General features: G+C 50.1%; 1 protein-coding gene across 1 annotated transcript in view; it reads left to right on the forward strand.

Moving 5' to 3' along the window:
- The window catches only part of IQCE (IQ motif containing E), a 49,195-nt gene extending 39,754 nt beyond the window's left edge, over positions 1–9,441 (forward strand). The window contains exons 18-21 of the mRNA XM_060260712.1: positions 1,943–2,044; positions 3,653–3,777; positions 4,624–4,742; positions 8,576–9,441. Of these exons, the coding sequence (XP_060116695.1) occupies positions 1,943–2,044; positions 3,653–3,777; positions 4,624–4,742; positions 8,576–8,739 (510 nt within the window). The 3' untranslated portion in view covers positions 8,740–9,441. The remainder of the gene's footprint in view (positions 1–1,942; positions 2,045–3,652; positions 3,778–4,623; positions 4,743–8,575) is intronic.
- Positions 9,442–13,984: the final 4,543 nt, after the last annotated feature.

Raw genomic sequence — 13,984 nt, forward strand, 5'->3', positions numbered from 1 at the left:
GCTTTTGCTCACATGGAACCCACTTGGAGCTTGGCAGCTGCAATTGTTCGACAGAGGTAATGAATTAGAGAGTAAAGCTTTGGGCTGTGTATATTCTGGCCCCCAAAATTCCCCACAAGGAAAGACTGGATTTTGCAGCCTGGATGCACTGAATGGATGAAGAGGAAAGATGCCAGACTTCCCTCCTTCCTTCCTTCTCTCTTTCCTCCCTCCCTCCCTCCCTTCCTTTTCTAGTTTTATTCTGGCAAAATTTGGGTTCTGCTTATCACGTAGTGGAACACAAGAGCGACACAAGCTCTTCCAACCTCACTTGGGCCACTGCAATCTTCATCCACCCATCTCCCATCTGTATAGAGTCTTCTTTTTGACACTAGCTCCTAGAACAGAAGAACAGAAGCCATGTTGGATCAGGCCAATGGCCCATCCAGCCCAACACCCTGTGTCACACAGTGGCCAAAAAAACCCAGGTGCCATCAGTGGGACCAGGACACTAGAAGCCCTTCCACTGTTGCCCCTCCCAAGCATCACTGCCTCCTATTTAAGCACGTATCTGCTGCCACTAGGAATGTGCTTATAAAAAACCGGAGGGTGTGGGGAAGCTGAATTCTGCACCCAGCACCTCAACTAGTATCTCACACACTTGGGTGGATTCACGAGGTGCCCCCTGCGGTGGCCATCCTCCACAACCAAGCTCTGCCGTATTTACATAGTGAGATTCTGCTGCTGATCTACACCTCGCAACTGTTTCTGTCACTTGGGGCTCCACTGCAGTTCATGGCATTTCTCTGCCAAGATCCAGGGGCTTCCTTATGACCAAATCCACTCCCTCCATCCCTCAGATTTCAGCTGGCAAAGCCTGTAGGGCAGCTGAGATCGAAAGTGCTTGCAACAGCTGCAGCAACGCAATCTCCATTGCTAGTATTCAGCTGTATTGGCTTGACTGCAGGTGGACGTCTAGTATGGGGGTCAAATGTTACCAGGTCTGTTAGTAATTCCAAGCCCAGGCCCAAAAACTAGCCATTTGGCTGACGACTCAGTTGTCAGGGAGACATCATGCCAGGAAGAACCGCTCTGCGTTGGGCTGTGTTCCTCTCCCCTCCTTTAATTGGCGGGGGAGGTACTTGTGGATTTGTGCAGGGGGTTGGACTAGATGAGCCTGGAGTTCCCTTCCAACTCTGTGATTCTATGAATTTGCGGCCATCCTAAGAACATAAGAGAAGCCTTGTTGGATCAGGCCAATGGCCCATCCAGTCCAACACTCTGTCACATAAGAACATAAGAGAAGCCATGTTGGATCAGGCCAATGGCCCATCCAGTGCAAAACTCTGTGTCACATATGAACATAAGAGAAGCCATGTTGGATCAGGCCAATGGCCCATCCAGTGCAAAACTCTGTGTCACGTAAGAACATAAGGGAAGCCATGTTGGATCAGGCCAGTGGCCCATCCAGTCCAACACTCTGTGTCACGTAAGAATATAAGAGAAGCCATGTTGGATCAGGCCAGTGGCCCATCCACTCCAACACTCTCTGTCACACAGTGGCCAAAAAAACCAGGTGCCATCAGGAGGTCCACCAGTGGGGCCGGGACACTAAAAGCCCTCCTACTGTGCCCCCCCAAGCACCAAGAATACAGAGCATCACTGCCCCAGACATAAGAACATAAGAGAAGCCATGTTGGATCAAGCCAATGGTCCATCCAGTCCAACACTCTGTGTCACATAAGAACATAAGAGAAGCCATGTTGGATCAGGCCAATGGCCCATCCAGTCCAACACTCTGTGTCACACAGTGGCCAAAAAACCCCAGGTGTCATCAGGAGGTCCACCAGTGGGGCCAGGACACTAGAAGCCCTCCCACTGTGCCCCCCCAAGCACCAAGAATACAGAGCATCACTGCCCCATCCTCTTTCAAAGAGCTAACCTTAAGTTTGTCTTCTGTTAGGTGGCCGTGGCGCTCCAAGCAGCTCTCAGGGGACATTTAGCTCGGCAGAAACTATTAGCTGGCAGTGCGCAAGTTCGGAATTCTCCCCACGCTGGAAACGAGGTAACCCTCAGGGCCAGGAGGGAATCAGATTCAGGCGGGCCCCTTGCCAGGTTCCCATTATAGATGGTCAGCCTGCTGTGGGAAAGCACCTCTTTTATTATTTGATTGGATTTATAACCCACCCCCACCTCAGCTCGAGGAGGTTTGCCGCATACACAGATTCCTCTTTGTCAACCCCCCCTACTCCGTGCATAAGGTTATAAACCTCCATCCTGTCTTCCCCCCCTTAGTCATCTGTTTTCTAAAATGAGAAGTCCCTGAGTCTTCAGCCTTTCTTCATCACTCTCTGGTTTGCAGAATTCAGTACCGGGCAGGGGAGAAGCAGCCAGACGGAGGCTTTTAATCTTTAAAAAGCCATAGCCAAACAGCTGTGCAGTCTGTGGCTTAGAGGGGAGAGCCTCTGCCCGGCAGGCAGATGGCCCCAGGTTCAATCCTCAGCATCTCCAGTAAGAAAGATGAGGTCATCACCGGTGTCAAAGGCCTCAGCTTGAGACCTTGGAGAGCAGCTGCCGGTCTGAGTCGACGGCACTGACCTTCATGGACCAAGGGTCTGATTCAGTATAAATCAGTTTAATTTGGACCCCCTAAAAGGCTTGCTGAAGAGAGCCCTGTGGCGCAGAGCGGTAACGCCGCAGTCCTGCAGTCTGAGCAATCTGCTCACAACCTGAGTTTGATCCCTGGTGGAAGCTGGGTCCAGGTAGCCAGCTTGAGGTTGACTTTAGCCTTCCATCCTTCTGAGGTCGGTAAAATGAGTCCCCAGCTTGCTGGGGGGGAAATGTAGATGACTGGGGAAGGCAATGGCAAACCACCCTGTACAAAGTCTGCCGTGAAAACGTTGTGAAAGCTGCGTCACCCCAGAGTCGGAAACGACTGGTGCTTGCATAGGGGACTACCTTTACCTTTATAATCCTGTTTGTGGGGGAAAAACATGCTCGGATTCGCCTAGGCGTCTGCTTTTCTGTGTCACAGGGAACTGAAGCTTGGGGGCTTGTTTGAAAAGGAGCCCTTGGTGCAGAGTGGTAAGGTGCAGTCCTGCAGTTCAAGTTCTGCTCATGACCTGAGTTCGATCCCAGCAGAAGCTGGGTTTTCAGGTAGCCAGCTCCAGGTTGACTCAGCCTTCCATCCTTCTGAGGTCGGTCAAATGAGTCCCCAGCGTGCTGGGGGGGAAATGTAGATGACTGGGGAAGGCAATGGCAAACCACCCCATAAAAAGTCTGCCGTGAAAACGTCGTGATGCGACGTCACCCCAGAGTCGGAATCGACCGGTGCATGCCTTTTTAAAAGGCTGGCTGCCTGACAGACAGCTACAAAGACCCAGTTTCTCTTGCTAGCCATATTTCGATAATCAGATTATTCCATACCAAGTGTGTCAAGGTGGTGCAGAGGCTCTACGCACTAAGCCGTGACCCTCCCCAGAGCACATTCCAGGGTGTCCGTCACAGGACTCTGGGAGCGTCCTCAGCAGCTCCAGCTCAAGAGCAGACGGCTGGGTTTTGCCACTGATGGAAAAATGCTTAGAACTGAGGACGGAAACGATCAGCGTGACCTAGTCGGGTGCCAAAGGATGCATCAAAAGCCAAGGCCTCCTTGCTGTGCTTCTGCTCCTAGAACTCCAGTTTGTCGTGTGGGTCCCTCTCTTCGAGATCGACGGCGGGCAGCAAAACAGACCTGAAGGACTTGAGGCTCATCCAGTCTGTTTTCAGGGCTCACACTGCACGGACGCAGCTAGAAAGGTAAGCCCAGGGCAGGTTGTGTTCACCCAGCACGATCCTTTTAACTGGAGACAGAGGGATAAACATCTGGAGCAAAGGTCCATCAGTGGCTATTAGCAACAGCATATTGTTAGAACTCTCTGTCTGGGGCAGTGATGCTCTTTGTTCTTGTGCTTGGGGGGGGTGGTGCACAGTGGGAGGACTTCTAGTGTCCTGGCCCCACTGATGGACCTCCTGATGGCACTTGGGGTTTTTTTGGCCACTGTGTGACCCAGAGTGTGGACTGGATGGGCCATTGGCCTGATCCAACATGGCTTCTCTTATGTTCTTTTGTGACTCAGAGTGTTGGACTGGATGGGCCATTGGCCTGATCCAACATGGCTTCTCTTATGTTCTTATGTGACACAGAGTGTTGGACTGGATGGGCCATTGGCCTGATCCAACATGGCTTCTCTTATGTTCTTATGTGACACAGAGTGTTGGACTGGAGGGGCCATTGGCCTGATCCAACATGGCTTCTCTTATGTTCTTACGTTCTTAGATTTGAACCCGGGGCTTTCTGCATCCACAACGCACCATCTACAACTGAGCCTCAAGCTTGAGTTTCTAAACCCAGTTTTCTTCTCTTCCAGAATCTGCGGGCAGTGGGAAACATTTCACTTCTAATCCCCCTCCCTGTATAATATACTGCCTCCCCCAGAGGCATTCCATCGAGAGATTCAACAAAATGGGCTTGCACATGATTTAGGGCCTCTGACCTCCAGAGCGTCCTTGTCATAGATCTCATTCTGTGTCTCTCTCTGACTTCAGCCTCTGCGATTGGCTGTTTTATGACCCTTGCCAATTCTCTTTCTCGGTCCTTTGCAGGCTGCCAGCGTCTTGCCCGGCGAGCGAGGAGGTACGGCCAGATGCTGACCCCAGAGAGAAGAAGCCCGTCTGGTCAGCATTCAAGCATTCCCCTTTAGTCTTCACCTCCACAAGCCCTGGTAAATCTCATTTACCTTCCCGGTCTGGTTTGCTTGCTTTTAGAAAAAGGTGCCGTTGTTTCTCTGGGGCAAACCTATCCTGGCTTAGCACCGCACCAGATAAAAATCAGCCCTTGCCAAATGGTTAAAAACAGAAGAGAAGCCGTCCTATTTTCCTGGCTTCACTCGGTGCCGGCATTATCAGGGGCGTCTTTGCACGTGCTTCAGATCCATGACGCAGCCTCGGATCCATCCCACCTCTCTCCAGAGAGAGAGCCAGTTTGGTGCAGTGGTTAAGTGCGCGGACTCTTACCTGGGAGAACCAGGTTTGATTCCCCACTCCTCCACCTGCAGCTGCTGGAATGGCCTTGGGTCAGCCATAGCTCTTCCAGGAGTTGTCCTTGAAAGGGCAGCTTCTGGGACAGCCCTCTCAGCCCCACCCACCTCACAGGGTGTCTGTTGGGGGAGGGAAGGTAGAGGAGATTGTGAGCTGCTCTGAGACTCTTGAGATTCAGAGTATAGGGCAGGATATAAATCCAGTATCTTCCACCTCCAGGGCTGGGTAGCCGCCGAGCCCTTTGTCTTCTTGGGGAGCAGCCGCATCATCGATTCCCAATGGTTATTGCTCTTCTCTGTCGACAGCCATTCCGTTGCCATTGATTTTTGTGCGGCGGGCCACAGAGCAGGTGTCAATCACTGTTTGCTTCACAGGGGCTGTTGGAACGCCTAATAACTATCATCATTTAACCACTTAAGTGCTCCATGAGAGCCTGTTGGTCCGAGATGCAAGTCAAACATCAAGAAAGGGTCAGCCCTTTGGGGGAGGGGAAACAGACCAACTTGTCTGTTGTGTTGCAGCTCTTTCTGACTTGAGCTAGCAACGCAAATAGCAAATGGCTCCGTGCACTGATATTCATCAGCCATTGCCTTCCATTCATACTCTGAGCAAGCTCGTATCTTCTTGTAAATCTGGAAGAGAGAAAAAAGTGTGTGTGTGTAAGAACTCTGTGCGGTGTTGTTCTCTTGTAATGTTTCGTGAGGCCAATGGATCAATGAGCTCCAGTTTCTAACATTTGCCGATCAATCTTGAGAGCTCCCGAAGCGTCTTTGGTAAATTATAGCTTTTCACTTATTGGCAAATTATGTCCTTTCGAAAAACGGTAGAGTGGTATGGTAACTCCAGTGGATTTCAGCTCCCCATCACCACCATTTAGCAGAAGATCTCTCCGTTTTGGATCTTGACAGGTAAACCTGCAGAGAGGCTAAATTGCGGTGCAGTAAGTTCACCTAAATGAGAATTAGAAAATAATGGCTCTGTCTGGGGATGGGGGCTGTAACCGGGTCTTAGATTTGCACAGCCTGAACACCACAGGTATATCCGCAGAAAAGATTGTTACGCTGTTCCCCACCAAAACATAGACTTTTAGCATCACAGAAAGCCCTGAAATCAAAGAGATGGAGGGGGAGAAATTTGCAGAAAGAGCAGAAGCTGAGCAAAGTGATTGAGTGAATAATGGGCCTGACTCCTTCCAGAAAGAGAGAGAAAGAGAGAGACTGACCTTGTTAGATCACAGCAATTTGTTTAGGGAGCCGGACCTCTTAATTATTCTGTCTGCCAGGGAGAAACCTCCTTTGTTTGCCTTTTTTTCCCCCCTGTGGCATGGCAGCGTTCATAAATCACGCTCAGAAGGTCTCTCCCTTCCTCAAACGCCAGACGTTGGTGAGGAACACGCTGCCCGGGTGTTGCCGGAGTCGCCCAAGCCTTATCGCATTCCCCACCCCCCCACTTAAACAATAGCCAGGTGAAAAGGGAAATAACAGATGTGTTTATCGAACGCACAGCGCTCGGCTTAAAGAAGGGTCTCTGCAGGCTTCTCTTGACACCGACAGAGTCCGATCAGAGCAGCAGATGGAGGTGATAAATGACTTCTGTGGGGCTGCCCGCAGCCCTCCCATCGTGCGGACCAAAAGTGGGGGGTAACTCGGCATGTTGCAGAGGCAGCCTGACAGCAGGTTTGCAAGGAGCTGCGCCCGATGCAGGGGTCTGTTCCCCTGGAGAAAACGGCGGCTTCAGAGGGAAAGCTCTGTGGCAGGGGTGGCTGAACTTGCTTAACATAAGAGCCACACAGAATAAACATCAGATGTTTGAGAGCTGCAAGACAAGGAAGGAAGGAAGGAAAATGGAGGGAGGCAGAGAGGTGGAAAGAAAGCAACTTTAACTGTAAAGGCATTCTACAAGCCGTTGGCTAGCTTGGCTTGGAGAAGTGGTTTAAAGAGACAGATGCCTTTTCCAAGCTGGCCAACGGAGTGGTGGAGGCTTGGAGAGCTGCACAACACGTGTGAAAGAGCCACATGTGGCTCCCGAGCTGCAGTTTGGCCACCCCTGCTCTATGGCACTGTTCCTCACTGAAGTCCTTCCCCTCATCTTTAGGCTCCACCCCAACATTTATTTATTTGTTTGTTTGTTTAATTCGATTTTTAGCCCGCCCTTCCCGTAGAACAGGCCCAGGTCGGTTACATCATAAAAATGATCAACAATACAAACCAATTTAAAATGTATAAAATCTAAAAGTACAGATGAACAATAGGTACTAAAATGGCAAATTCTGCCTCACAGACATGGCCTGTTGTCCACATCCAGCAGGTCTTATAGCACTGGGTCCTAAATCTGCAGGAACTTCCCAACTCCGAGCTGGAAACCCTGTGAGTCTCAGGTCTTTGGGAGGGAAGAGAAAGAGAGAGATGCTCCGGGGTCCGTATAGTGAAATCCTGAAACATTTCGCCACTCCCCAAATCCACATACACATAGAACTTGCTGCATGATGACTTTTTAAAAAAATGTAGTATTACTTACAAGTGACTTAGATTCCGGTTGGTCTGGAGGAAGAGAATCGTGCTTGAGTCCAGGGGCGCCTTTAAGACCAATGAAGTTTTATTCTGAGTTTTATTCTAAAGCTTCCGTGTGCATGCGCACCGCTTTAGAGGTTAAGTTGTTATGGAGGGGTTAAATGAAAAAAGGCTTCACCTGTTGACTCCCTGCCCTTTAACAGGCTGATATTCAACAAGTGAAGCCCCCCCCCCTTACATTTACTGACTTTGCACGCACCCCAGACTTCTTCCTCTGAATTTCTCTCTGTCTGGCAGCCATTAAAACATCTAGGTGATTATAATGTTATGTTGGTTTAATTTTCAAATCAGTTCTACCAGGGAGTGATGGAAACCATGTTCATCCATGATCATGGCTCATATTTTAATACATTAAAACATGATCTTACTACATAACATGCATGCACACGAAAGCTTATACCCAGAATTAAATTTTGTTGGTCTTAAAAGCGCCACTGGATTCCAACTTGGTTCTGAATGACTTGCGCAGCAACTGAGTTCTTCAGCACCCTGGAATGGCCTTGGATCAGCCACAGCTCTCGCAGGAGTTGTCCTTGAAAGGGCAGCTTCTGTGAGAGCCCTCTCAGCCCCACCCACCTCACAGGGTGTCTGTTGTAGGGGAAGAAGATATAGGAGATTGTAAGCCACTCTGCGTCTCTTTCAGATAGAAGGGCAGGGTATAAATCTGCAGTCATGTTCTTCTTTCTTCTTTATGTTCTGGCATGTAACTGTTTGCAATGGCTTCATCATACTTGGCAGGAACAGGAAGAGAACTTTGCCTAGGCAGTGGTTGCTGGTTTTCATGCCTACCGTGCTTGCACACAGAACAGGAAAGAGCCTGTGGGTGCCAAGCCCCCAAGAGTGAACTGGAATTATTCCTGACCGCGGGCCATTCCGGAAACTCAATGGCCCAGAGAGTATGATCCTTCCCAGAAGGACTTTCATATTTTTCTTTGTCTTCCTTTCAGCCGCATCCTCCCCGAGTTGCCCGCAGCCCTCTCCTGTGCCGCCGGCAGACGAGGCTCATTCAGATGACTCCGATGATATCGTCACCGTGTCTCCCTTGCCGGGGAAGAAGAAAGGGCCTTTGGGGTTCAGCAGCTCTTCATCGCCTTTGCTCTTGCGCTCCTAGCTGCTGGTGGACTTTCAGCCCGGTTCGGCATTGCTGCGGAACCAAGGGGTGGAGTTGGCTGCACCACTTCCAGACTAAAGAGGGAGAGATTGCGTTTTGGAACACTCCACTGCATAGACAGTTCCTTGCCAATGGAAACTTAAGAGTGGGAAAGGACTCCAGGGTCATATAGTCCAACTCCCTACACAACGCACAACTCCACAACTATCTCCCACCCACCCATCCCCCTAGTTACCCCAGAGGAAGGCAAAAAACCTCCAGGATCCCCTGGACTAATGTGGCCTAGAGGAAAATTCCTTCCTGACCCCATAGTGGTGATTGGCTATATCCTGGGCACATAAGGAAGCTGGAGTAGCATGGCCTGTTCTACCACCTCAGGATCCCACCACCTTCCTTCCCCAAGTAATTCCCCCCCTCCAAGAGAGATGGCAGCTCTGAGTTTGGAAAAAAAACAGACATTTAAGGCCCTGTTTTACTATGTGGTTTTGAAGGATGCAGTCTTAGGCGACTAAGAGGGAACGTGATAAACATGCAAAAAGTTATGCACGGGGTGGAGAGAGAAGACAGAGAGACATTTTTTCTCCCTTCCCCTCCCAAAATACTAGAACTCGAAGGCATCCCATGAAAGAGACAGGCAGTTGATTCAGGAAATTCTCCTTTACACAGCGAGTGATTGAAACGCAGGATTCGCTGCCAAAGGAAGCGGTGGTCTCCCCAAGTATTGATGGGTGGCTTTAAAAGGAAGTTAAAGATTCAAGGAGGACAGGTATATCAGGGGCAGCTAGCCACAACGACTAAAGGGAATCTCCATGTTGCCGGGAGGCAACATCAGGGGAAGGCCTCAGCCTCAATTTGGACCTCTGAAGAAGAAGAAGAAGAAGAAGAGGAGGAGGAGGAAGATATTGGATTCATATCCCGCCCTCCACTCCAAATAGTCTCAGAGCGGCTCACAATCTCCTTTCCCTTCCTCCCCCACAACAGATACCCTGTGAGGTGGGTGGGGCTGGAGAGGGCTCTCACAGCAGCTGCCCTTTCAAGGACAGAATCTCAGAGTGACTCACAGTCTCCTTGACCTTCCTCTCCCACAACAGACACCCTGTGAGGCGGGTGGGGCTGAGAGGGCTCTCACAGCAGCTGCCCTTTCAAGGACAGAGTCTCAGAGTGACTCACAGTCTCCTTGACCTTCCTCTCCCACAACAGACACCCTGTGAGGTGGGTGGGGCTGAGAGGGCTCTCACAGCAGCTGCCCTTTCAAGGACAACCTCTGCCAGAGCGATGACTGACCCAAGGCCATTCCAGCAGGTGCAAGTGGAGGAGTGGGGAATCAAACCCGGTTCTCCCAGATAAGAGTCCGCACACATAACCACTACACCAAACTGGCTCTCCAAGAGGAATAGGTTGGCCATTTTATTAAAGGTATCCCTTCTGTCTTGAAGTGGGTTTTTTTTTTTGAGGGGGGGCGCCTTAGATTCCTTTCAAGAGAAGGAGACACTACTGTGCAGTTGGAACTACACATTGTAAGGACGGAGCGGTGCTCCCTAAAAGAGCAGCTGGAATAAGCCCCCCCCCCCGCCCTGTTTTGCACCCTAAAACAGCCTCTTCTTTGGAACTAACATGGTATCAAAAATGCAAAAGCAACCTCAATGTCCAGGCTTCCCTGGGACTCTCAACTGCAGAAGCTCCACAACCAAGCGCTTCAAAGTCTCGGGAGCAGGCTTCCAGCAAAGCGGGGGAGGCTTTTTGCAAAGCGAGTCAGACGATAATGGAATTAGCAGCTGTGTCTGGCTTTTGCTAAAGGATATAATATCAACAGAACGAGGTTCCTAAGCCCTTTATCTCCTGGCTCCCTCATCAGGCTCTCTCTCTTGCGGGAGACGCATCTTTAGTCTCAAAAAATCTTGCAGTGTGTCGTCATATTTCACCGGCACAGGGCATTTAAAAAAACAACAACTTTTAATTTAAAAAACAACAACACTTTTAGCCGGAATTGATGCGGTGCACACCTAAAAAAAAAACACTTGGGAAGTTGGTGAGGGTCTCTCCTCCGCTTCTGCCACAGAGAATAACGGGAATATGCTGCAGTTTTCACAGGAAGGGCGTGTCACCGTCCCTTCTGTCACCGTTCGTGTCTTGACGGCTCGTCCTGATCAAAGAACGAAAGCGCCGCCGCGATCGCTCACCTTCTCTCCTGACTGGACAGAACCTAAGACGGAGGGCCTGCTCTCTTTCCATTGATCGCCCTGTCAATCCTCCCCATGCCGCTGCAATGCAAGAAAGCAAGATGCCACCAATAGCCATCCTGTCCTGGAGAACGCAGGTGTGGAATTCTAGCAAGAGCTCCTTCGCATATTAGGCCACACACCCCTGATGTAGCCAATCCTCCAAGAGCTTACAAAAAAGAGCCTTGTAAGCTCTTGGAGGATTGGCTACATCAGAGGGTTGTGGCCTAATATGCGAAGGAGCTCCTGCTAGAATTCCACCCCTGGGAGAACGTAAAGGGCCCCCCCCCCAAACTGAGGGACAACAAAGGATGCAGACAGACCAGACCAGCCCCATTTTTCTCAAACAGCAAGAGAGCATGAAATCACATTGCAAGACGCTGGAAATCTGCAAGCCGGAAAGGATGGGGGTTTTTTACGAGCGCGGCAAGTGGAACAGCTTTGCCGCATGTTTTTTGAAAACCAGTTGGATCATGCTGTGAAAGTGCCATGGAACTCCCTGTTTTCTGTCCTACTTTACGGGGACCCCCTCAAATATCTCCCGTTCCTTTTCTGGAGAGCGGTGTGAAGGGAGGCAGGTGCTAGCTCCTCCTCCACACTGAGATTTTTCTTCTGATCCACAAACAGTTGACATTTCTCCCCACTGTGGACAGTCCCTGAACAAGAAGCCTGGAGCTGTGCCGATGGCTATTCCGGCCGTGCCCCCTAATATAAACCTCCGTACTCTTAATCCACATGGGTGCGCCTGCCTGCCTCTTCCTGAACGAGACTGCACTCTGAATGGACCACGTTTTCTACCTCCCATAGCCGAGCTCTTGTGTTCCGACACCATCACTCGGTATTTATTTTTCTCAATTTATACTCGCCGTTTCTGCCTTTATTAAGGGTCAGCAAGTCGGCTAACACATTAAAACAGACACGATAAAAATAACAAAGATGATCGAAACGAAGCAAAAGCACATAATTAAAACAATTCCAAGCAGAGCTAAAATGCCTTTGTTGTTGTTGTTCAGTTGCACAGTCGAGTCTGACTCTTTGCGACCCCACGGATCAAGTCATGCCAGGCTCTCCCACCACCCTCCGAAGTCTGCTCAAATCCGTGTTTGTTACATCAGTAATGCTGTCCAGCCATCTCATCTTTCGCCATCCCCTTCTTCTTTTGCCTTCTGTCTTTCCCAGCACTCCAGTGAGTGCTCCCTTCTCATTTGGTGGCCAAAGTATTTCAGTTTCAGCATTTGACCTTCAAAAGCATAAAAACCACCAAAACACTGGGCAGGAGAAAGGGATCACTGAGGGCATGCACAATGGGAAAAAAAGTCTTCATCTGCTGGCGGAAGATGGCAACCAATGAGGACAGGCGGGCAAGTTCCAGAGTTTTGGTGCCACAACCAAGAAGGCCCTCTCCTGGATTGCCACCTCCCTAATTTCAGAAGGAGGGGGCACCTGAAGCAGGGCCTCCAAGGATCCTTAGTGGTTGGGCAGGCTCCTATAGGAGCAGCTGGTCTTTCAAGTATTTTGGAATCGTACAACTTCAGGTGGAGGATCTGCTCCGTTACACGAAGTCTACACATGCAGGAAAGGAGCCTTCAGTGATGTGACTGCGGCACTGCTGGTACAGCCCAGGAAGAACGCTACACTGTGGTTTTTGTGGCATGCGTAGATCGGGGATGAGCTGAAGTTTTTCTGGAAAGATCTGCCCAAGAGTTGGATTTGGAAATGGCCATTTATCTTCTCATCTTGAGGTTGCAGCGAACGCTTCAGGCAGCCACACCTGGGTAGGGACGGGCAGGCGGAGGTGGCAGTTGACTGTCACTAGTGCTGGAATGGCTGCCACGTTGGAGCAAGCTGAACAGTGACAGATGTCGTCTTCTGGAGACCAGGGGGAGACGCCTCTTGGGTACGAATCCCTCTTATCGTGGGGGGCTCAGAGGAAGAAGCTCTTTCTGGGATCAGTCTTTGCTTTGTAGCTGCAGTTCAGAATCAAAGTTCCTTTTCCTCTTGCAGAAGAAGAAGAAGGCCATTTTTGCCAATTCCCTCCTCTCATTCTGACCCCCCCCCCACCACCACCACCACAATCCTGGGGATCCGCTGACCTGCCAGGGGAACAGACCACTGCAGCGGGAGAGGGGAGACAGGAGCGTTGCCATATACGTGGTAGGGCTCTGTTCACACCGTATAGGACACCTAACCTTATATCTTCTACACGAAATCTTTCTCCAAGCCTTGTGTTGCTTTCTGTTTTCCTAACGGTGTGCTCTGGTTGTGTCTGTACTCAGGGAGCAAGACTGCTGACGTTCGCCCCTGGCCAAATAATCTGAATTCTCATCGTAGGGGTTGGGTGAGGGAAAGGCTGTGCCATGTATGACGGAGGAAATGTAACTCTCCGATAAGCACAATGGGTGTGTCATTGTCTCAGTGCCTGTTATTTTAATTAAAAAATAAAACCTTGAATGGATTTGATTTGTGTAGAGCAGGTGTCATGCACCTGCAGAAATCCGTCCTGCCCGCATGATTTTAGAAAGTGGGTGGGGGCAGGTGTTGCTTTTGCCCAGCAAGGCTTCTGATTGGGCGCTGGAGAATGCTTCCTTCTGAGCCCAGCCAGCGCTTATCAGCAACCAGAATCAGATCTTACCTGGGCCCAAGTAAGATCATGAAACTAAAGGTGAACATCTGGGACACTCCCCCACCCACAATCCTTTCTACTGTCTCAGGTTTCTTCCAGATCCCAAATGATGATGCTTCATTTTGCAAGACTTCACCTGCTGCCCCGGGCAGAATCCCAAGAGCTGTGAATCTCAGCAGCTTTTTAATTAAAAGAAAGAAAATGATGGGTTTTAATTACAAGATGCTTTGGGTGCCAACCTGGCTGAAAAGCAGGGTATAAATAATGCATCCCCTTCCTCCTGTTGAGGTTTTGTGGCAATCGCTGATACTCTTGGCAAAAAAAGAGAGAGAAAATGGAGGCTGTTGATGGGCCAGGGTGTATGGGGATCACCCATCCTTAAATTGCATTTTGCATGTGCCAA

The sequence above is a fragment of the Heteronotia binoei genome, chromosome 20 (assembly GCF_032191835.1).
Source record: "Heteronotia binoei isolate CCM8104 ecotype False Entrance Well chromosome 20, APGP_CSIRO_Hbin_v1, whole genome shotgun sequence".
Classification (NCBI taxonomy): domain Eukaryota; kingdom Metazoa; phylum Chordata; class Lepidosauria; order Squamata; family Gekkonidae; genus Heteronotia; species Heteronotia binoei.